General features: G+C 36.0%; 1 protein-coding gene across 3 annotated transcripts in view; it reads left to right on the forward strand.

Annotated features, from left to right (window-relative positions):
• Positions 1-22,997, forward strand: part of CAMK4 (calcium/calmodulin dependent protein kinase IV) — a 266,138-nt gene that overhangs the window by 118,687 nt on the left and 124,454 nt on the right. For 2 of the 3 annotated variants that reach the window (XM_063706704.1, XM_055387546.2), the window contains one exon: positions 1,886-1,964. In XM_063706704.1, the coding sequence (XP_063562774.1) occupies positions 1,886-1,964 (79 nt within the window). Of the gene's footprint in view, positions 1-1,885; positions 1,965-15,813; positions 15,974-22,997 lie in introns of those variants that run through there. The other variant, XM_019028302.3, reaches the window with a different exon arrangement.

A 22,997-nucleotide genomic window follows, 5' to 3' on the forward strand; every position in this document is an offset into this window, starting at 1 on the left:
TGGTAGGGCAGTTCTGTTGTTCTGTAATCCTTCCTGAGAGTTTGTCTGCTTTTGCTATCAAGTGCTGAGACAGTGTATTGAAGTTTCCAAGTGTATTTATGGATTTTTTATTTCTCCTTTTAGTTCTATAAGATTTTCTTTCAGGTATTTTGAAACCCTGTTGTTAGGTGCACACATATTTATATTTATTATGTTGTTTTGCATAGTTGACGCCTTCGTAATTAATGTCCCCCTTTATCTTTTTGCTAAAATTTACTTAGTCTGATATTAATAAGCTGTTCCTGCTTTCTTATGGTTAGGGTTTGTGTAGTATCTCTTTTACCAGGTTTACACCAACCTAATGTATCATTTTATTTTTTAACCTATTTATGCCTATATATTTAAAATGAGTTTCTTGTACACAGCATATAGTTTGGTGTTGATTTTTTTTTATCCAATCTGCTCTTTAAGTTTTAATTAACAGTTTATAATGTTTACATTTAATGTAATTATATGATTAGAATAAAAACCACCACATTGTTAGCTGTTTCATTTTTAAATCTATTATTTTGTTTTTGCTCCTTTGCAATCCATTCTTGAATATTTCATTTTAGCTCCATTATTGAATTATTGTTGATTTTTCTATTAAAGAATTAGTCATTGCCATAGGTTACATAATATGCATCTTTAATCAGTCTATATTTCAATAATATTAGACTACCAGACATGTAGTATAAGGATTTAACAACAGTATTTCCCAATTTCTTCCTTCCATCATTTGTGCTGTTGTTGTCGTACATTTTATTTTTACACATGCTAGAAACACAATGCATTTTTAATTTTTTAAAATTTTAATATTTTTGCCTTAGTTATCTTTTAAAGCAATTTAAAATAAGGAAATGAATTTTATATTACCTTCATTTATTCTATTTCTTGAACCCTTTATTACTTTGTGTATATGTCATACCTTACCAAGGTTTTAAAAATACATGTTAATATTTTTAACTATTTGCATTTACAACACACCAGTCTTTGACTTCTCTTGGCTCTGTTAAAAATGTGTTGCCTTTAGATAGCTGGGAATGTGTTTTATATTTATAATTCTTTGTGCTCACTTGGAATTTCAGGACCATGGGACCGAGTATATTATAAGAGGTCCTTTGGCCTAATCTTCAAAGTCTGACAAGTTTACTGATCTTAAGCTGTTTCTAGAAGTTATCTTTCTGAAGTTGAAGTGTAAGCCTGTTTGTTCTATATTTCTCTTTTATCTCTCTTTTACTCTTTTGCTTCTCATGTGGTGTTTGGAGCATTTGGACCACGTTGTCCTGCTTTTTAATGCTTTCTTATTAATAACCCTGTACATATATGAAAATAGTTATTGAATGCCTTCTTACCATCTGCTTCACAGATTACCATCTCATCTACACGTTAAAAAGTAGGAGGGGTGTCCCAGCTCTCTTGCCACACTGTGGAAGTACAGACTATATAGAGTGCTGAACCTAAACTCTCTCCCTGAAGTCATATGGTTTGTTTTATTCCAGACATGTACCTTTAGGAAAGCTCTGGGATTCTGAAATTGGGTGGGTTTCCTTCAAAAACAACATTCACCTGAGGACCTGATTTATTCCAGAGCCTTCTCAATGCAGTAGCCCTAGTTATGTTACTTGTATAGGGATAAGGCAGAAGGAAAAGAGCAAGCTGGAAAACCTAGAATTTTCTGAGCAAACTGTGTTCAATTGTGATTAAAAAAAAATACTCTTGACAGCTAGGGCTGGTCCTATAATAGAACTTATAATAAGCACTTGTCAGTTATGCGGGTTATTGCAAGATACACTTATTTTCAAGCTTTCCCCTTTAATTCATGTCCAAAGCATAACATTTTCTTTTTGTCTTTTTCCCCCTCAAGGGGTGCTACATCCATTGTGTACAGATGCAAACAGAAGGGGACCCAGAAGCCTTATGCTCTCAAAGTGTTAAAGAAAACAGTAAGTTTATTTCTTATATAATGGCATCTCTAAGGGGCCTGTGGCCTGGAGAAGGCTGGAACCTGATTTGAAGAACAAAGGGGCCAGAGAACTGCTGTGTGCAAATGACCCATCTGACTCTTGATTACGGGAGTGCAACCCAAATAGGTTGTTGTCTGATGGAAATTGCATGAGTCTTTGAAAGCAGCTGGATCTCAGATTGGATGTGGTTCTGGGGAGAAGATTGGCAAGGAAAAGCATTTAGAATTGGCAGGTAGACCTTATTTTGCATATCAGGCGTGTTCTTGGAGATTATATACACACACACACACACACACACACACACTATATAATAATTTCAATATTTAAATATTAAAACCACATTTTAATATTAGAAAAGCTTGCTATTGAAAAGAATTTGAAATAAAGCACAAATGTATTTGTTAAAGGAGTCATCAGATTCTAATTTGCCTTAATTTTCAAATGTTGCACTTGCTTCAGTAGAGTATAATTGAATTTTATTGAGTTAATTTTTCTGGGACTGAACCTGCTCATCTAGAAGTTTGTACTTGGAAAAAAAGGAAGGTTTTTGTTTTGGGGGTTGCTTCTTTTGCCCTACAGTCATAGGTAGGCTGAGGAGGCAAAAGTGACTTAGGCTTATCTCTAATGAGTAAGAAACACAGAGATGGGAGTTCAAAATATAAATGCCAACACCTGTGTAATACTGTCTATACCCCCAGAGAGTATTTTGCCATTTTAATGCCCTACTTGGATTTTGTGTTCTTATGCAGTTTCTACTCATAAAACCACAAAAAGACAAGATATTCTTTTATAACACATTCATTTTCAAATTTCATGTGAACAAATATGTGAAATGTATATATATATATATATATATATATGAAAACCCAGTTGTAAAGTATGCTGAGAAGTATCATAAATTTTGAAGTCAAATACATTTTTAGGCCAAGGAAATTTTTTTCCTCAAGGCAGCTTAAAATTACCAGCTGTTTATGTATTGTCTGGCACAGGGAAATTTTAGAATCTCATATAATGAAGAGCATAATACTACAAGGTTTTCAGCTAAATAGAAATAGAATGATATTTTTAAACAATCTGTTAGAATTTACAGTCATAGCAAAATAACAAAAACAGTTTAATGAAAGTCGGTAATAATTTCAGTGGCAGTTGCTACTAATGAATTCTATATTCTGAATTTTCTGTTTGGTGTAGGCAATGATTTAACTTATTCCAGAATGTAGAGGAATCTGTTGATTGATAAGACTTGGAATTTTCCCTTAATTTAGTTTCTTACAGTCATAAAATTTATCTGAAGTAAGGATTATTAAAACTTTTATGAAATAGAATTTCCTGTTAAATATTTACTTTGTATGAAAATAAAACGGCATATTTTAGCAGTAGTCACACACAAGATGTTTTAGGACTTGTTTGTACGATTTCTTATTGGTTAAAAAATTGTCAGTAAAATTTGTGAAGGGCTATTTGTTTTTCATAGTTGAGGAAACTTTGAGAGGGAAGAGACATATGAAAGTCTAGGAAATAAATACTTAGAAATTACATGTGAATGCTCAAGAATCCCCAAGGGCAACAGGCTGGTTTAAAGGCTGGCTTATGTCAAAAGTCTTTGGATAAATTGGAGAAGGAGGTCAGTGAAGCCATTTGGTGGGTTCATGACGTATATTCGTTGGGCAAGTGCCGCTCTGGTTCGTCCTTACTGTCTTCTCGCTGTTGTGAAAACATCTCCCTCAGAAGACAGGCAGGAAGAGCATGTGAACGAGAATGAAGTGTCAGATGGAGCTGCAGAATGGTGCTGTAAGGCAGATGTTGTCAAACACAGTTACTGCTGTGCCAAATGGAATGAGAGAAAATGCCCTGGAAAAACCTCAGCTTTGAATGTGAATTAGATAGAATCCCCAGTATTGTCTCCTAGGATAAATCATGCACAGAGATGTGTAAACGAGAGAAATAGCAGACAAAACCTCAAAGACCAGTTGCCTCTAGCGTTTCATTCCATATAGGTCATGGAGACTGAAACTTCCTTGTCTAAAGGAAATGAATGAAGCCTAAGAATCTGTTTATAGAGGAAAAGTGATATGGGGAAGATGTTTTCTTAGAGAATTCAGCCAAGGGGTCTGCTCCTGAGGAAAAAAAACAAAAGGGTTCAGAAAACTTGAATTATTTATGTAATCTATTAAGCTCAACCACATAAAATTGCCTTTATTAATGCAATTTTTTACTTATTTCTTGGCCTTCAAAAATGGCAATTTTATGTGGTCCAACTAACAACTTTGGGACTACTATATTACTTCAATGGATGGTTTCTTCAGTCCTCATTTTATGACTAGCCCTAAGCCCAAGAGGCTTGAAACTTTATCTATCTATCTATCTATCTATCTATCTATCTATCTATCTCCATCCATCTATCTATTTCCATCCATCTTGTTTTTCTAGAGCTGGTCCAACAAACTACCACAAACTAGATGACTTAAAAGAACATAAATTTATTCTCTTACAATTGTGGAGGCAAGAAGTCCAAAATCACAGAGCTGGCAGGGTTGGTTCCATCTTAGGGCTCTGAGAAAAGATCTGTTCCATGCCTCTCTCCTAGCTTCTGGTGACAGCCAGAAATCTGTGGCATTCCTTGACTTGTAGGTCATCATTCTAATATCTGCCTCCAATTGTTACTAAACCAAACTTGAGTCAGCTCACCCAGTGTGCAAAACAAACAAACAAACAAACAAAAACACTAATACCAGGACTTGTAGTGAGAGAAAGTGAGGCGTTTATTGCAGGGTGACAAACAAGGAGAATCAGGCAACTCACACTTAAGACCCAAACTCCCCGATGGCTTATGAGCACGGGTACACTATGAAAGGTAAGAGTACATTTCAGGAAAGCAGAAGTAACAGGCAAAATCATAAATCAATATATGGAGGTTATGCATTGGTTTGGCCCCAAAAGGTGGGAGTATCTTAAAGTAGAGGCTTACAAACAGGTGGGTTCTAAGATTCTTTGATTTACAGTTGGTTAAGGAAGCAATGTTTTGTCTAAAAACTTGGGGTCAGAAGAAAGGAATGTTAAGATCTAGCCTTTGGGCATGACTCTCTACAGGCTTTCAGGGAAGAAATGTAGAGTAAGGACAGTAGTCAGCATTCACTTCTTAGTTCCTCCTTATCTGAGGTCTACATGAAAGTGGTTGGCATTTTTCATCTGGTGAGGGTCAAGGTTTCTGAATAACAGCTCAAGGATATGAGATGCTATCTTTAATTTCTATAAGGAACTAAACATCTTGTGACTCTAACTTGCTTGAATGACAATCGTTTAAGCTATTATTACCTTTTTAATTAGTGGATTATTTATATTTACTTTCAAATTGCTTGTGGCAGGGCTAGCTAGATGCCTGAAATCTCCCTAGAAGGAACTCAAAATTTTTCTTTTATCTCCATGCTAGGGGGCCAGGGGAGACTGGCAGTCCCTTAAGTGGGGTCTCTGCTCCCTCTCACAATGTCATATGGCCATCTTCTCCCTGTGTGTCTTTATATCATCTTACCTCTGTGCACATCCCTGTCCAGATTTCTCTCTTCTTATAAAAACACCAGTCCTCTTGGATTAGGGACCCACTCTACTCCAGTTTGACCTAATCTTAATTAAACTAATTGTATCTGCAACAACACAATTTCCAAATAAGGTCACATTCTAAGGTACTGGGAGTTAGGATAATGTCTGTTTTGAGGGAGATTTAATTCTACTCTATCTGTAAGGGAGGACCTCTAAGATGAATTTCAAAATATTCCATTCAATATTTTATTTGAAGATGAGTGAAACATATCACATTTAAGAAAGTTAATAAGGAAACCCATCTAATTTATAAATAATTTAATGTATAAATATTTTTAAGTCCGAGAAAGATTTCCTCAGACTGTCTCAGACTTAAAGTGAGAGACTTTTGAAAGTCTCTTTTACAGTTAAATTTTTGATAACATGAATCTTCTTTCTCAGGATCTGTTTAAACACTTTTCCATGGGAGTTTACCCAAATTCCATTTTGTGGCAATATGAAGGTCTTCTCTCATAGCTTAATAAAATAATTAGGAAGAATTTAGTTTACACTAGCAATGAGACATATTTTTCCATAAAAAACCCTGAGCATCAATGAGATTCCATTAAGTACTCAAATATCTGGGTTTTAGTAGATGAATGCACTGACTTATCCATAGGAATACAGGTTAAAGCACCAGCTCTTGTGGAGAAATCTTATGGTGGTCAGGTGCAGGACAGAGTCAACACTGATAATTAACATACAGTGAATTGTCATGTTTAGATAACTGGATATTATGGATAGTAAAATATGCTTGTGATAAATTAACAGGTAATTATAATATGAGACATGTTTTAAGTTAATACATATTTTATAAATGGGTATAACATCATGTACTTAGTATATAGAGACCTATATTTCAAAGAATTGGAATGCATTAAATTACATATCAGCCAGCATCATAAAGTCTGCAATTTACTTTCAAATGGTTAAACAACAACAAAAAAAATTGTTTGTGTATGCACAGGTTGGGGGAGAGAGGAAAATCAAATATGGCAAAACTAAACAATTATTGTAGTATATTATTATTCATTCTGGTATTTCAGCATTTCAGATACGTGAGCTTTCTCATAATGAGAAGTCTGTGGAAAAACATAATTCAACATTGAGATCCTGTTCGCATAATTGAGCATTTCTTCTGGCTATTCAGAAAGCATTTCAAGATCTTGTACTCTCTAAATGTTATGACAAACATCAGTGACTCACTGTTATAAATGTATTGAAGTGCCAGAAAATAGAAAATGATAATTGAACCACTTTTTATTGTATTGAAAAAGCCCTGGATGTTTCCTGTAACAATATCCATTTGTCTCATTGTGCCATTAATGAGGATAAAGCTTTCATGGTGTTAACTGTAAACAAGAGAGGAAAATGGATTGAAGTGCCTTTTGGGTTGTTTGTTTCCTTTTTTTCCACTTAGTATTAGTGATTCTTGTACTGAAGAAGTCATCAATTCCCTAGACATGACATTCATCCTCTCCTCTTGTGTGGGGATGGCCTAAGTGCCGTTTTTGTTCCCCATACATGCTACATTATCTTGTATATATTGTCTAATTTGCTTGTGATTATCAGTGGAAATTTAACTTTGAAGTTTGTAAAGCATGAATCCAGGGTGAAGGAAACAAGGCTAACTTTTTTCTTTCATGCATAAGCCCTTCAGTATATCCACTGTATGTGATATTTGAAGTAGAGTAGAAAGATTTTATTAAGTTACTTTGGGTCTTTAAGGGATTTTGACAGACATGGCTAGTGGGGGCAACCAGTGTTTTATAAGATGTAACTTTTTTATTGATGTTAAATGATGAACTTAAAACTATATGAAAGGAAAAAAATAAATTCGAGAAAGTGTCAAAATTTGAACAAATTAAGCAGTTGGAAGCTTCAAACTGGACTGAACTTTGCTGAGTTAAATAGAATGCCAGCTTTTGAAGAGTGACATCATTATGATGATGGAGTCTCTATTTCAGGAGTAATTCACATGAATTATAGTTTATCTTTCTTCCTTAGGAGAATATACCTCAGAGTGTATCTAAATCACATGTCAGACTATAAATGTGACTTATTTTCAAGGAGAACTGATTGAGATTTAAGAAAATTATGCTCCACCAATAATTTATAGTATCTCTAGAATTTTGGAAACAGATATTTGAACTTCAGAATTCAGATGAAATTTCTAACTATGTAGCTCAACTCTTGGAAAAGCTTGTATTAATCTAACTATAAAATACATGCCTCTCATGAAATACCTAGTATTGAGTCTGAGATCTAATCTCCATGTGTAAAATCATAATTTCTAGGTATTCTGACTCTCGTTAAAAATTGCTGTGTAGTAGTGGGGTGATGTTGTGGTCTGTGGTGCCAGACAGACTGAGTTTAGGATTACTTCTGCTACTTACTGATTGTGTGACTTTAGAAGTTATAGAATATCTCTCAATCTGTTTCTTCATCTTTAAAATGGGTTTAAGAGTATCTAGGTCAGAGTGTTCTACTAAAGATTAAAATAAATATTTCCCACCACATAGGAAGCATGTAATATACATGATGAACATTATTCTTATTAATTGCAATGTGTTCACGCAGATATTTCATAAGAGTACCAGTTCATTCTATATAATTTTAATGTTCTCATTAGCTTGATTTAAAGTCAAACAGTGAGTAGCACAGATGATTTTTACGTACTTCTCTATGAACAAAATTAACTACATTGGTTTTGGAGTACTTTTGAAATTACTGCTAAAAATGGATACATATTCTCTTATTGCTATCAAAAAAATGTAATGTGGCACACAATAAGGATTTCCCATCCTGTGACCTTCTACTTAGGTACATCTCGGATGCCTATAATACCTAGATTTAGAACACTTTCAACCCTAAGCTCTTTTCTGTGTGATTCTTACTTTGGAGCAGTGTGCCTAGATCTACAATAGAAAAACAGTTCCAGGTCTAATTTTTGTATATTTTAGTTATTATAATACCAGTAAAGTTCTGGAAAGGTTTTGCTTGAGTAATTTAATGAACATTCACCTAGTAAATGTCTCAAAATTCTACAAAATTTTCCATAAATGTTGGTTTGATTTTTTTATTCTCTTCTCAGTTAATCAAAGAAGCACACATTGTGATTTGTTAATCATTCTGTGAGTTGGTTTTTAACTTCCATTTATTTGTCCTTACATTCTTATGAGTTAGCATTTGAGTATATAACTATGATGTTGCAGGGCAATCTGAAGATTAAGTTACAGACTACATAGGCTTTGTTCCAATTTCTTGGTAGATGAATCTCCAGGATGTCTCCATTAGAGATTTTCAGATTTCTCAGTTTTAAAATGGGGATAACACCATTTATACCACTGGGTAAACTGAGGATTACTTGAAGTTTTATATATTTTTATATATGTGCACATATATTGCCTGGCATGTATTAGGCATTCTTCAAATGTGGGCTCTGTTCTCTGTTCTAGCCTTCTTTTTCTTTGTAACTTTTACATCTCATGTCAACTTCCCCAGAAGATTTCTTTAGGAAGAATATACTACATTTGTATAGAGAACTATGTTTGAATCTAGATGTACTGTATTAACTGGCCAAGTGATGAGCACTGGCTAATTGACAGACATTAGCTCCCACATCCACCAGTCTTTTTACACACAGGTACACATGTGTGCATATCTCTTTACAAGGAAACTGGCAACTTGGAATTTTCTTTTTCTTTTTCTTTTTTTTTTTTGAGACAGAGTTTCGCTTTTGTTGTACATGCTGGAGTGTGATGGCGCCATCTTGGCTCACTGCAACCTCTGCCTCCCGGGTTCAAGCGATTCTCCTGCCTCAGCCTCCTTAGTAGCTGAGATTACAGGTGCATGCCACCACACCCGGCTAATTTTTGTATTTTTTTTTTTTTTTTTTTTAGTAGAAACGGGGTTTCACCGTATTGGCCAGGCTGGTCTCGAACTCCTGACCTCAGGTGATCCGCCTGCCTCGGCCTCCCAAAGTGCTGGGATTATAGGCGTGAGCCACCACTCCTGGCCACAACTTGGAATTTTAAGTCACTTTATGATTTTAAAATGGTACTCATAAAAATAATATGTCATACTTTGTGAGGTAGGTGCTATCATTATTTTATAGATGCATCTCCAAGAGATTGAATAACACGAACTTGGTGGCTTATACAATAGAAATTTATTTTTCATAGTTCTGGAGGCTGAGAAGTCCAAGGTCAAGGTGACAGCAGATTTGGTGTTTGATGAGGGCACTCTTTTTGTCTTACAGAAGACTATCTTCTCACTGTGAGTTCAAATTCAAAAGAGTAGAGAGGAAGCAAACTCTCTTTTGTCTCTTCATGTAAGCGTGCTAATCCTATCATGAGGGTTCTACCCTCATTATCTAATTACCTCCCCAAGGCCCATCTCCAAATGCTATCATTGGGGATTTAGGCTTCAATGTGAATTTTCGGGGGACACAAATACTTAGTCCATAGCAATCACCAACTTGCCAAGTGTTGATAGCCTTAATGATATAAAAGCATGTAGAAATCAATTAAGAAAAGCACCAAAGCCCAAATAAAAAATTAAAATAGCTATTATTTATTGAATGTTTATAATGTGCCAGAGACTGGTGGATTCTCAGTTTCAAGGTGAGAAAACTAAGGATCAATATCTTGTTCAAACTCATGCTGTTCACAAATGGCAAAATATTTGGAAAGATACTTCTTAGAAAACATTAAAATGATAATATTTTATAGCCATTAACAATAAAAATAACCTTAAATTAATAAGACAATACTTTTTACTACTATGTTAGTTTGTATTGTGCTGCTATAACATAACATCACAGACTGAATAATTTATAATGAACACAAATTTACTGGCTCAGTTCTGGAGGAGGCTGAGAAGTCCAAAATCAAGGGGCCAGCATGTGGTGAGGGCCTTCTTCCTGTGTCAACTCATGGCAGAATAGCAGAGAGAGAGAGAGGGAGAGAGGAAGAGGGAGGGAGGGAAGGAGAGAGGGGGAAAGAGAGAGAAAGAAAGAGGGTACCAAACTCATGCTTTTATAAGGGAACTACTCTTGCAATAAGAGCATTAATCCATTCATGGGAATGGTGCACCATCATCCAAACACCTCCCTTTAGGCCCCACCTTTCAACACCACAGCATTGAGGATCAAATTTCCAATACATGAACTTTGGGGAACACAGACAAACCATACCACTACTAACTAAACAAAGAATAAAAATATCTAGCTTTGCCCAGGATTTGGGAAAAGGATTCCCTCACATTCTATGGATGGGAGTGCAAAATTGACATAGACTTTATGAAATTGTTCCCCATTCCTCATTTTGCATCACCTGCTATAGGAAACAGTTTCTCAGTGATAAGGTAGGTGCAGTTGGAGGTAATGCGCAGAGTATATGGTTTATAGAAAGCCAGGTACCTAAATACAGAATCTGAAATGGTAATAACTACAATATATTGAGCAATTACTGTGTGCCAGGAACTTTACATACACTATTGCAATAAAAATGTGTTGCATGCAAAAATAAATAATCTCATGTTTCCTCACATGGTCTTTGTAAGGTTGGTCTTGGTTTCTGAGGCTCAGAGAGGCTAGCTGCCCACAACCACCGAGACAGTAAATACAGAGCAAGGTTCTGGAAATGGATTTGTCTGATTTCACTTTTTTTTTTCTGTCTCACTAAGTGAAAACTACATATATTAATATGTGGCTGCTTGAGGTCCTTGCTATATGGATGTTATTATCATCCTCCAAGGAAAGTAGCTAGATGTGTCAACGAATAAAGGAGGAAAAATAACAGTAGGAAAAAATACCTGTAAATAGTTTGAGCAGCATTTAAATGAGAATTCTTGGTAGAAGTAAAATTGTCTCTGTTTGTAGATTATATGATTTTAAATATAGAAAACTCTAAAGACTCCACAAAATAACTACATAAGAACTGATAAATCATTTCAGTAAAGTTTCAGAATATATAAATGAGATACAAAAATAAGTTACATTCCTATACACTAACAACAAACTATCTGAAAAAGAAATTAAGAAAACAGTCTCTTTTATGACAGCATCAAAAACTTAAAATGCTTAGGAATAAGTTTAAGGAGGTGAAAGATCTGTACTCTGAAAACTGTAAAACATTGATGAAAGAAACTGAAAGCACACAAATAAATGGAAAGGTTAGTTCATGGAGTGAAAGAACTAATATTGCCAAAATGTCAGTACTACCCAAAGTGATCTACAGATTCTGTTCAATCCCTATCAAAATTCCAGTGAATCCAAAGGAAATGAGGTCAATACATTAAAGAGGTAGTTGTACTGCTATTTCATTACAGCATTATTCACAACAGCTAAGATGAGGAAACAGCTTCTGTCTGTCAAAAGATGAATGAGAAAATGTGGTATGGGTAACCTTAAGAAGGAAAAAATAATCCTGCCAATTGCGACAACATGAATGATCTTGGAGGACACTATGCTAAGTGAAATATGCTGGACACAAAGTCAAATACTGCATGATCTCACTTACATGTGTAATTTAAAAAGTTGACCTCAGAGAGAGTAGAAGGATGATTATCAGGGATTGAGTGCAGGAGGAAATGGAGGTATGTAGGTCAAAGGGTACAAACTTTCAGTTGTGTAAAATGAATAATTTCCAAATATCAAATGTGTAGTATGGGAAGTATAATTAATAACACTGTGTTGGTATACTTGAAATTTTCTAGGAGTAAATGTTAAATATTCTCACCGCAAAAAAAAAAACTACGTGAGGTGGTGGATTTGTTAATTAGCTTGATTGTGGCAATCATTTTGCAATGCGTACATCAGAACATCACATTGTACACTAAATGTGTGTAATTTTTATTTCTCAGTTATACCACTATAAAGCTGAAAAATAGCTACTTGGGAGACTGAGGCAGGAGAATCACTTGAACCCGGGAGATGGAGGTTGCAGTGAGCTGAGAACTCCAGCCTGGGCAACAGAGCGAGACTCTGTCTCAAAAATAAATAAGTAAATAAAAATTACAAAATAAATAAGACTCCTTTGGGCCAAGAGGAGGAAGCTTATGTAGCCTCTCACACCTTAGTGAGTAGGAACCACCAACCTCTCCAGGGAGATCCTCTACACTTTGCCACTGTGCCCTCAACCAGGCAGACTCAGGATGCACAATGGAGATTCCCTGCTCTGTCTTTTTCTGCCTAAACTTTGGAAACATGGAAAACTGACAATGAGCCATGCATTTTTTAATTGCTATGATGTACATAAGAGGGATGGATGGTTCAATCTGGATGAAAGATATGCATCTATTATCTGGTGCTATTGGCCACTTTTAACTTCTTACTGATGTGCTCTGGAAGTATGGGCAGGGTCACCTTGGTCAGTGATGGATAAGAGAATAATAACTCACCAGCTCAAACAGACTTTTTGGGGCCAATTGAGATCTCAGAACACATTAAGGAAAATAGCTTTCAGATAACGAGCTGTGTCAAGTGAAGTGAAACTTCTTCAAGGATTTTGTCAGTTGGAACCTATTGATTTTCATAGGGACTATCAAACCAGGTCTCCTGGAATAGGAACAGGAATATTTCTATCCAGTTTGTGACAAGAATATGTGTATAAGAGAGCAAAGGTGGCAGGGCGGAATGTTAAATCTTGGCCTGATTTGTATGCTTTACCATTCAAGGATATACTTGAAAGTCAGAACACTCTTCCAGAGCATTGTTATGATTTGATGCATTTTCTTTATTGACATAAACATTGCTGGAATTTATTACAATTCTGCATTCTTTTTATTTATTTATTTTATTATTATACTTTAAGTTTTAGGGTACATGTGCACAATGTGCAGGTTAGTTACATGTGTATACATGTGCCATGCTGGTGTGCTGCACCCATTAACTCGTCATTTAGCATTAGGTATATCTCCTAATGCTATCCCTCCGCCCACCCCACAACATTCCCCAGTGTGATGTTCCCCTTCCTGTGTCCATGTGCTCTCATTGTTCAATTCCCATCTATGAGTGAGAACATGCGGTGTTTGGTTTTTCGTCCTTGCAATAGTTTACTGAGAATGATGATTTCCAATTTCATCCATGTCCCTACAAAGGACATGAACTCATCATTTTTTATGGCTGCATAGTATTCCATGGTGTATATGTGCCACATTTTCTTAATCCAGTCTATCATTGTTGGACATTTGGGTTGGTTCCAAGTCTTTGCTATTGTGAATAGTGCCGCAATAAACATATGTGTGCATGTGTCTTTATAGCAGCATGATTTATAGTCCTTTGGGTATATACCCAGTAATGGGATGGCTGGGTCAAATGGTATTTCTAGTTCTAGATCCCTGAGGAATCGCCACACTGACTTCCACAATGGTTGAACTAGTTTACAGTCCCACCAACAGTGTAAAAGTGTTCCTATTTCTCCACATCCTCTCCAGCACCTGTTGTTTCCTGACTTTTTAATAATTGCCATTCTAACTGGTGTGAGATGGTATCTCATTGTGGTTTTGATTTGCATTTCTCTGATGGCCAGTGATGGTGAGCATTTTTTCATGTGTCTTTTGGCTGCATAAATGTCTTCTTTTGAGAAGTGTCTGTTCATATCCTTTGCCCACTTTTTGATGGGGTTATTTGTTTTTTTCTTGTAAATTTGTTTGAGTTCATTGTAGATTCTGGATATTAGCCCTTTGTCAGATGAGTAGGTTGCAAAAATTTTCTCCCATTCTGTAGGTTGCCTGTTCACTCTGATGGTAGTTTCTTTTGCTGTGCAGAAGCTCTTTAGTTTAATTAGATCCCATTTGTCAATTTTGGCTTTTGTTGCCATTGCTTTTGGTGTTTTAGACATGAAGTCCTTGCCCATGCCTATGTCCTGAATGGTATTGCCTAGGTTTTCTTCTAGGGTTTTTATGGTTTTAGGTCTAACGTTTAAGTCTTTAATCCATCTTGAATTAATTTTTGTATAAAGTGTAAGGAAGGGATCCAGTTTCAGCTTTCTACATATGGCTAGCCAGTTTTGCCAGCACCATTTATTAAATAGGGAATCCTTTCCCCATTGCTTGTTTTTCTCAGGTTTGTTAAAGATCAGATAGTTGTAGATACACGGCGTTATTTCTGAGGCATTCTTGTTCATCTTCTCCTTATATCAATCTCGTGTAGATATTTTGTTGCCTTTTAGAAAACAAACACTATAATTCAGAAGCAGGCTGATGAGAGAGACAGAAAGACAGAGAGAGAAAGAGACAGACAGACAGACAGACAGACCATGAGCTAGAGCACCAACAGGCCTTAGTGCTTTGCCCAAAAGATGAATTTACTTTGCTGGTATGCCATCCACTCAAATTATGACATTTAACCCCTTAGTACTTTTATAAGCATTGGGCAATTGGAACTAAAGTGATTTTCACTCTTTAAGTGGAATCTATGGAGCAGAAAAAGGAGATATATAACCAACTAAAAACAGAGGAAACCTCAGAAGGAGAGCTTATGTTACTTCACTCTAGTAGAAGCAGGAGTTTAAGAACTTCTCAGAGAGCTCAGTGGTAAACACCTTGTTACCAAAGGGGAGGTGCTGAGGCACTAGGAAAGTTGAGAGAAGCTCAAGGTCAGGAGATCAAAGCTGGAGAGTGCTGTCCAATGGACCACAACCAGGAGAGCTGAGAGAGCCAGAAGGACACAGGGTATCAGCCTCAAAGCAGACTTAGGATTCATACCTTAGTGAGAAGGGGAAAGCTCTCATCTTAGTGTTAACAAGGAAAAATGTGTGAATAAATTTTAATTTGTATTTTTTTATGGTACGAAAAGTTGAATGGTGGCCAGAGTTGCATATATCCAGTCACTGTAAACAGAGGACAGAAAGAAAGCTAAAAAGATCAAGTCATGGAACTCCAAAACCATTTATTTTCTAGAAGAGGGGAAATGAACTATGTACAGATGATACTAATTAAAAGAGATCCATATAGTTTTCAGTATTGAATTAGTCTTCAACGTTTTTTAAAATTAAGTACTCACAACTCACCATATGTCATGTCACTCATTTTAACAGTAAAGGAGCATAATGCTAGTAAGAATGGAACCCACATTGAATTGTTAAACACTATGTAATGTAGTGCCGGTTTCACATGTTAACACAAAGCTCCCCAAGGAAGTATTTTTCTTATGAGAGTTTTAGAGAAGTGTCATGTTCAAAATACACAATAGCATGTATTCTAGAACTCAGGGCTTTTGAATTCCGAATCTGGGCATTTTTTATAGATGCCATGAAGGCCCTGATAGAGACAAAGGCAAAAAAGAATTGAATCAGGAATGATTTTGGTCCAGATTTGGGACTAAAACTAGATGTTTCTCCTTATTTACCTGATGAAGGATGAGTAAGCCTTTATTGACACAGGCACAGAGAAGCGGAGTGCTGCTTGTAAGTTACACTGTGAGGAATGGGCAAATAATATTCGCTGTGTGCAGAGAATGCAAGCAACATGTTATCTTTGCCAAATTCTGTTAAAACCTGAGTTTAGTGAGTCTCACATACAATATCCACTGGCAAATGAAGGAAAAACAACTGGGAACTGTGAGATATACAGACTACACACATGGCTTGATGTGACTCTTAACTCTTTGTCTTAGTGGTAGGTGGGATGCAGTATGAACACAGGTGTGGCTATACAGGTCAGATTCCAATTTCCTTGCTACTGTGAGAACCTGTCACAGGATAAATTCAGTTAAAGTTATCTATACTTATCTCTACCCCAAAGTTGAAGAGTATCAGATGGATAGTTATATCTAAAAGAACACATTAGATGGATGTTTTTCCCCTACACAACCTACCAATCTGTCACTGGCAGGATTTTTCTTTTTTTTTTTTTTAACTTTTATTTTAGGTTCAGGGGATACATATGCAGGTTTGTTATGTAGGTAAACTCGTGTCATGGGGATGTGTTGTACAGATTATTTCATCACCCAGGTACTAAGCCTAGTACTCAATAGTTATTTTTTCTGCTCCTCTCTCTCCTCCCACCCTTCTCCTCCAGGTAGGCCCCAGTGGCCATATGTGTTGTTTGTGTCCATATGTTCCCATCATTTAGCTCCCACTTATAAGTGAGAACATGCGGTATTTAGTTTTCTGTTCCTGTGTTAGTTTGGATAATGGCCTAGGGATAACAGCCTTCAGCTCCATCCATGTTCCTGCAAAGGACATTATCTCATTTTTTTTACGGCTACATAGTATTCTATGTATATATGTACCACATTTTCTTTATTCAGTTTACCATTGATGGACATTTAGGTTAATTCTATGTATTAGCTAGTGTGAACAGTGCTGCAGTGAACATATGTGTGCATGTATCTTTATAACAGAATGATTTATATTCCTTTGGACATATACCCAATAATGGGATTGCTGAGTTGAATGGTAGTTCTGTTTTCAGCTTTTTGAAGAATTCCTTTCTACAATGGTTGAACCAATTTACACTCCCACCAACAGTGTATGAGTGTTCCCTTTCCTCCACAACCTTACCAGCATCTGTGATTTTTTTGACTAATAATAACCATTGTGACTGGTGTGAGATGGTATTTGATTGTGGTTTTGATTTTCATTTCTCTGATAATCAGTGATGTTAAGCTTTTATTCATATGCATGTTGGCCACACGTATGTCTTCTTTTGAAAAGTGTCTGTTCATGTCCTTTGCCCACTTTTTAATGGGGTTTTTTGTTTTTTTCTTATAAATTTGATTACGTTTTTAAGTTCAGGATAGTAGACCTTTGCCAGATGCGTACTTTGCAAAAATTTTCTTCCATTCTATAGGTTGTCTGTTTACTCTGTTGAGAGTTTCTTTTGCTGTGCAGAAGCACAGCAAAGAGCTTCTGCTCTTTAGTTTTATTAGATCCATTTGTCAATTTTTTGCTTTTGTTGCGGTTGCTTTTGGCATCTTCATCATGAAATCCTTGCCAGTTCCTATGTCCAGAATGGTATTGCCTAGGTTGTCTTCCAGAGTTTTTATAGTTTTGGGTTTTACATTTAAGGCTTTAATCCATCTTGAGTTTATTTTTGTATATGGTGTAAGGAAGGAGTCCAGTTTTAATCTTCACTCCCAGCATTTTTCTTTGAGATTTTAGGATCAGAACAATCTAGAACTGTTTTTACCATCAGGACATATGGAATGTCCTGATCAGTTTCAAGGAGTGGCATATATAATAAAGTACTATAAACTGTATATGATACCTTTTATTGATAAATCAAAGCAGATCCAAGATTATCATCCTCATCTTTTAAATTTTGATGTATTTTTATGGAGGGGAATGTGGGTGAGTGTCAAATCAAAATTTACCCACCACATTTACATCTGCAAAATAATGTGTCAGTATCCTCTATTTTCTACAACAGCATTTATTCTGAACCTGAATTCCTCTTGCTATCACTGGATACCTGGGAGGAAAATATACTAAAAATTTCCAGTCAAAGATATCTTAGTTTCTTCCCGTTTAAGAGTCTCTTTTAGTTTAAAAGTATTTCTTTAGGGTGAAGATTTAATTCACCTGTCTCTCAGAGCAATGTTTTCCTTACCCTGTTATTTCCCACTGGCCTCTGGCTTAGATAACCCAGGGAAGCGTGGTGAGCATGAAGAGGCCACATACCAGGGCCACTGCCAGATGCTGTCTGCAGTAGACACCTGGATAGGTGAGGAAATCTACAGCTACAGATGACTAGGGACAGATCATGTGCTCACTGGCTCTATGGGAGAGGCCAATAAATACTGAACACACACTCAGAGACCAAACCAGTCCAGGGGTCACAAGCCCCTTGGCCACCATATCCTTTGAAACCAGACAGTCTTGGAAAATATCAGAGATGGAGAAATAATAGGGCATAAACATGGAATGCGTGCATACTACCCAATTAACTCTTACAAGCTTTTAAACTGTGAGCAATTTTACTCAGAAGAAGAGACTTAACAGACATGCTGATGAGAGAGTGCTTTGATGATGTGCACACGACTGTATGGAGAAAGATGCTGGGAAGGACTGAGCTGACACACTTTTGTTTATCTGGTCTTTCAGAGAAAAGTGAAGCTCTGGGTTCAATTCATGTTAAAATGCTACCTCAGAAAATCTAGACTTCTACATCTAGAAAGAATATATTGCTATGGGGCAACACTGACAATGAAATTTTTTTAATCAAACCTCAAATCATTAAGATCTCTAGAATCTCTGTCTTTCCCATTCTAGACCAAGAGTATGATTATATTATTTTTTGGTTCAACATTAATTTCTTCTGTACTTTTCTGGTCATGAATAACTCTAGAAGAACCATGTGAGAGCCTCTCTTTCCACCAAGTTTTTAGCATTCATGAACAACATTAGCCAGGTTCTTTGAAAAAGGTCTGAATTGTCCTTGAAAGAATAGGCAGTGAGCTAAGCTTTCTTCTAAGAGCATCCAGGTTTTTATTTTTTCCATTGAACCCTAAGATGTAATTGATGAAGCTTAAAATGTTAATACTTTCAGGAGTATTATTTTTATTTTTATTATTTAACAGTATACAAAGTCATAAGCTTTTTTGGCTTTGTAACTAATAGAAAATAACTTAGTTTTAAGGATCAAGGAAAAGATCAAAGGAATATCTCAGGGTCTCTGAGTGTATATAATATTGTGCCCCTTTAATCACTCAAATTAAAGTTTGGGAATTGTGCACATAAATTATTGTTGTTTGATTGAAATAATATACAATGAAAACCTAAATTTCATTATTTTCATGGCTTCTTGATAATTTAAAAATCTTGGTCATATGAAATGGTCATAAAAATTACCAAAATTACTGTCTTTACCCTATAAAAATTACTAAAAGGCACTAAGAAGAAAGGACGGAGTATATTACACCTCTGTCAGACTTGAATATATAAAGGACATGGTTGATACCCAGGTTTATAGTCAACTTAGATGTGACCCTGGTGGTCAACAGTGATTAGTAAACATATGAAATTGTCTTAAAACCTCCCTAAAGTTTAAACGGGACAGTGCAGCTCTTAGTCTTCAGAAAAGGTGAGAGAAGGCATTTATTTAAGTGAAAATAGGCATTAGTTTTCTTTTTGATTAACCTCAGGCAGGAAGATTATATTAGGATACAGTTTAGGATTCTGATGAAGTTGTCATTCACTTTTAGAAAATTTTTTAGAATAACAATAAAAATAAAATTGTGTTTCATGTTTAGTAGATACTTTCTCTGACTAGGGGTGGAACATTTTCATAAATCCCTATATTTCTTAACTTAGTATGCTGCAATTGTAGTGCCTTCTCTGTTAAGAATTAGAAAATTGGAAACAGAAGATTAGAAATGCTCACTTTGATTTTAAAAGTCATTCTAGGAAAGGCACTGACATTTACTGAACATTTCACAGGGACTAGGAAATTTCACACATATTCTTATTCAATCCTTAAAACAATAATATTCCAGAATAACAATTATCCCCATTTTACACATGATGAAATTGAAGCAGTCCTCATATAGATTAAGGGACTTGATTAAAGACTCTAAATGATCAAGCCAGGATTCAAATTGAATTCTTTAAAAAATGTACAGACAAGGATGCTGATTATAGAATATATTAGTAATAAATCTTAAGGAATCATTCATGTCTAACATTAGGGCTAGGCATTGATGACATTGGGCCCTTAGGAAGGTGTTTTACATTCTGCTTATGGATATTAGATGTTCATAAAATTTTTATTATGTTTTTGTGAAAAAGGTAACAAAATTTCAAATATTTTTATATTTGAAAATGTGAAAAGAAGTATACATACATATCTGAAAAGAAATAAACCAAAATGCTAATGATTAGTTGTGTTACAATGGTGGATATATTCCTCACTCTTTTTATATTTTCTATATTTTTAAATGTGACTATGATACTTCTATAAAAATACATAGTATGTGTTGATTTCCTTCTATCCCTGACAACATGGATCTTAAAAAATAATTTGGGAGGCTTAACATTAATTCTCTCTTTGTTAATCAGTTTCTTTTTCATAAGACCATGCTGATGCTGGCACCTTCTTGGGAAATATGAGGAGTAAAGACCCAGCCAGGCTCTGTGCCCATGGAGGGCACAGAGGCAAGTCAAAATATCCACAGCTACATCCATAGAATTCTTTTCTGCTTACCAAGGATATCATAGTTGCTTCTTTGAGAATGGAGAGTACATTCCAATTCTCACCATTATCATTTTCTAATCTCTATCATTTCATTCTCTTTTAATCACTCTGTGGTTGTGTTTGATACAAATGATGGAACACTCAAATTAAAGGCAAGGTGTGCTGTTGGAAGGAAAAGTACAGGATTTCTGTCTGGCAGCTATAAAAGCTCTATAGCCTGAAATGGGGGAGAAGAGTGAGCAGGAGTATCAGTACTTGCTGCAGTGGATTTAGAAGATCAGTAACTTCACCTGTGCATTAATAATTTATATTTTTCCAAGTGTTCTTTGCTTACCTTGAAAGAGAATCTAGAGGCTCTTTGAAACAGACATTCTCCACTCCGTTGGTGTCAATAACATGAAAAAATGTCATGTAGACTTAAGTGGCAGGATGAGAACTGACCAACCAATTCTAATCTCATCTAACTGAAGCTTAATGTTCAACCAGAATTTTTTTCTTTGAGCTGCCAGCATTTTGTATTCAATCACCAGCCTCCATACCTCATTCATTCATTTAACAAATTATTAAATGCCAGGTATTGGTAAATAACGCCAAAGATAGCATATGTAGAAAATAGACAAGATCCTTTCTGTCATAGAACTCATGCTCCGATGGAAGAAACAGATGTTGAATTAGTAACTAAATGATAACATAGCTTTTTGTAACTGTTATAAAAAATTGAATGGTATGACTCACAGTGTGTGTATGTGTGTATGTTGTATGTGTTTTAGTGTGTAACTACTTTTGATGGAGTGGCCAGGAAAGGCCTCTCGGTGACTCTCAATGAACCGAGTGAAAAAAGAGGCCTGATGGAAGAGGGAACAGCAAATGCAAAGGCCTTGAAGCTTGGTCTAGAAGTTGAATGGCCTGCATATGAAGGACAGTGACATCAGACCAATAGGGTGAGGCCAAGCCATCCTGTTTTAAGGTCTATGGCAAAGAGTTTATACTTACTCTAAGCACAGTGGGACTCCAACAAAGGCATTTAAGCTGAGAGTAACATGATCTGATTTACATTTTAAAGATATCGTTCTGGATGTTGTGTGTAGAAGGAATGAATTTAAAGGGTAAGGATCAAAGCAGTGAGGCAAGTTAGGAAATATTATAATATTGCTGTTGCCTTTAAAGTAGGAGAGAAATCAGACCAGAATGGTGACATGAAATAATCCATTTTATTTCCTCTACTCCCAGGTGAAGAAGTGAAGAAAGAGTGCAGAGGCAACACTAGAGAGGTTTTCTGTGAAGGGAAGCAGAGATATGCTTTGGAAGTGGGAGGGGATGGTAAGGGACTGAGAGACCTTTTTAAAGATGAGAGTTATTAAATCAGGATCATGCTCATGTGTTCTAGATCCCAGGGAGATACGGATAAAAGAAGCAAGAGAAAAAAGTGCTGGGTAAAGACATGAAGATTCTTCCTCTGCTCTATCTATCGGGTTCTTTTCCTCTTCTCCCTGCCTGTGCTAAGCCCACCCTCTTTCTGGTGAGAGTTGGGCATCAGCCAAATTCTTTGTATTAACTTTATTTAGCTTGTTATATCTCCCAGGAATATTTTAAGCCTATTTCATTCATTGCAAAATAAAAAGACTGTTTCCTGTGAAAAGAATTTCTGGTATCTGCAAGCACATAGGTTTGTATTTAGAATCTAAGAATGAAGGGAGAGAGGTAACTCCCTTTGGAGATGCTGCTCTGTTCTGAATCTACGTGTCTTACAAAGGCTTCAAGTTCTGAAATAGAAGTGTCTTTCTGGGTTAAGCTTCCCAGAGGCACTCTTGTTTTGCCTAGACTCTTATTTCAATCCTGGGCTTCCTCCTCTATTGGAAATCCCTTCTTTTTTCCTTTTGTTCTTCCCAATGTCTTAGAGTCTGCGGGGAATAGGAAGTGGCTAGTAACAGAGCTATAAAATATTGGGTTTTACAATGCTCAAAGATAAGCTTATCTGATGATTACAGCCTGTCTTCCCATACTGATCAGAACAAGGTTGGCTTCATGTTAGTCAGTGTTAAATGTAATATGGAGTATTGGTTTTCCTTACAATATCAGTCTCCTTCTTGTTCCAGCACACCATGTCCAGTGCTTGTTGCTGCCCTCACCTCTAAATCATCACCCACCCTGTGCAGTGATCCTTTCCATTCTCTTCTTCATTGAGCCTAAACTCACACTGAAAAATCTGGGAAAAGAGCATCTGAGACAGAGTACTATCAAGTGCCAAGTGAAAGAACCCAACAGTGGAGACTATCCTGGCTTCCTGGAAGATGA

The sequence above is a fragment of the Gorilla gorilla genome, chromosome 4 (assembly GCF_029281585.2).
Source record: "Gorilla gorilla gorilla isolate KB3781 chromosome 4, NHGRI_mGorGor1-v2.1_pri, whole genome shotgun sequence".
NCBI lineage: Eukaryota > Metazoa > Chordata > Mammalia > Primates > Hominidae > Gorilla > Gorilla gorilla.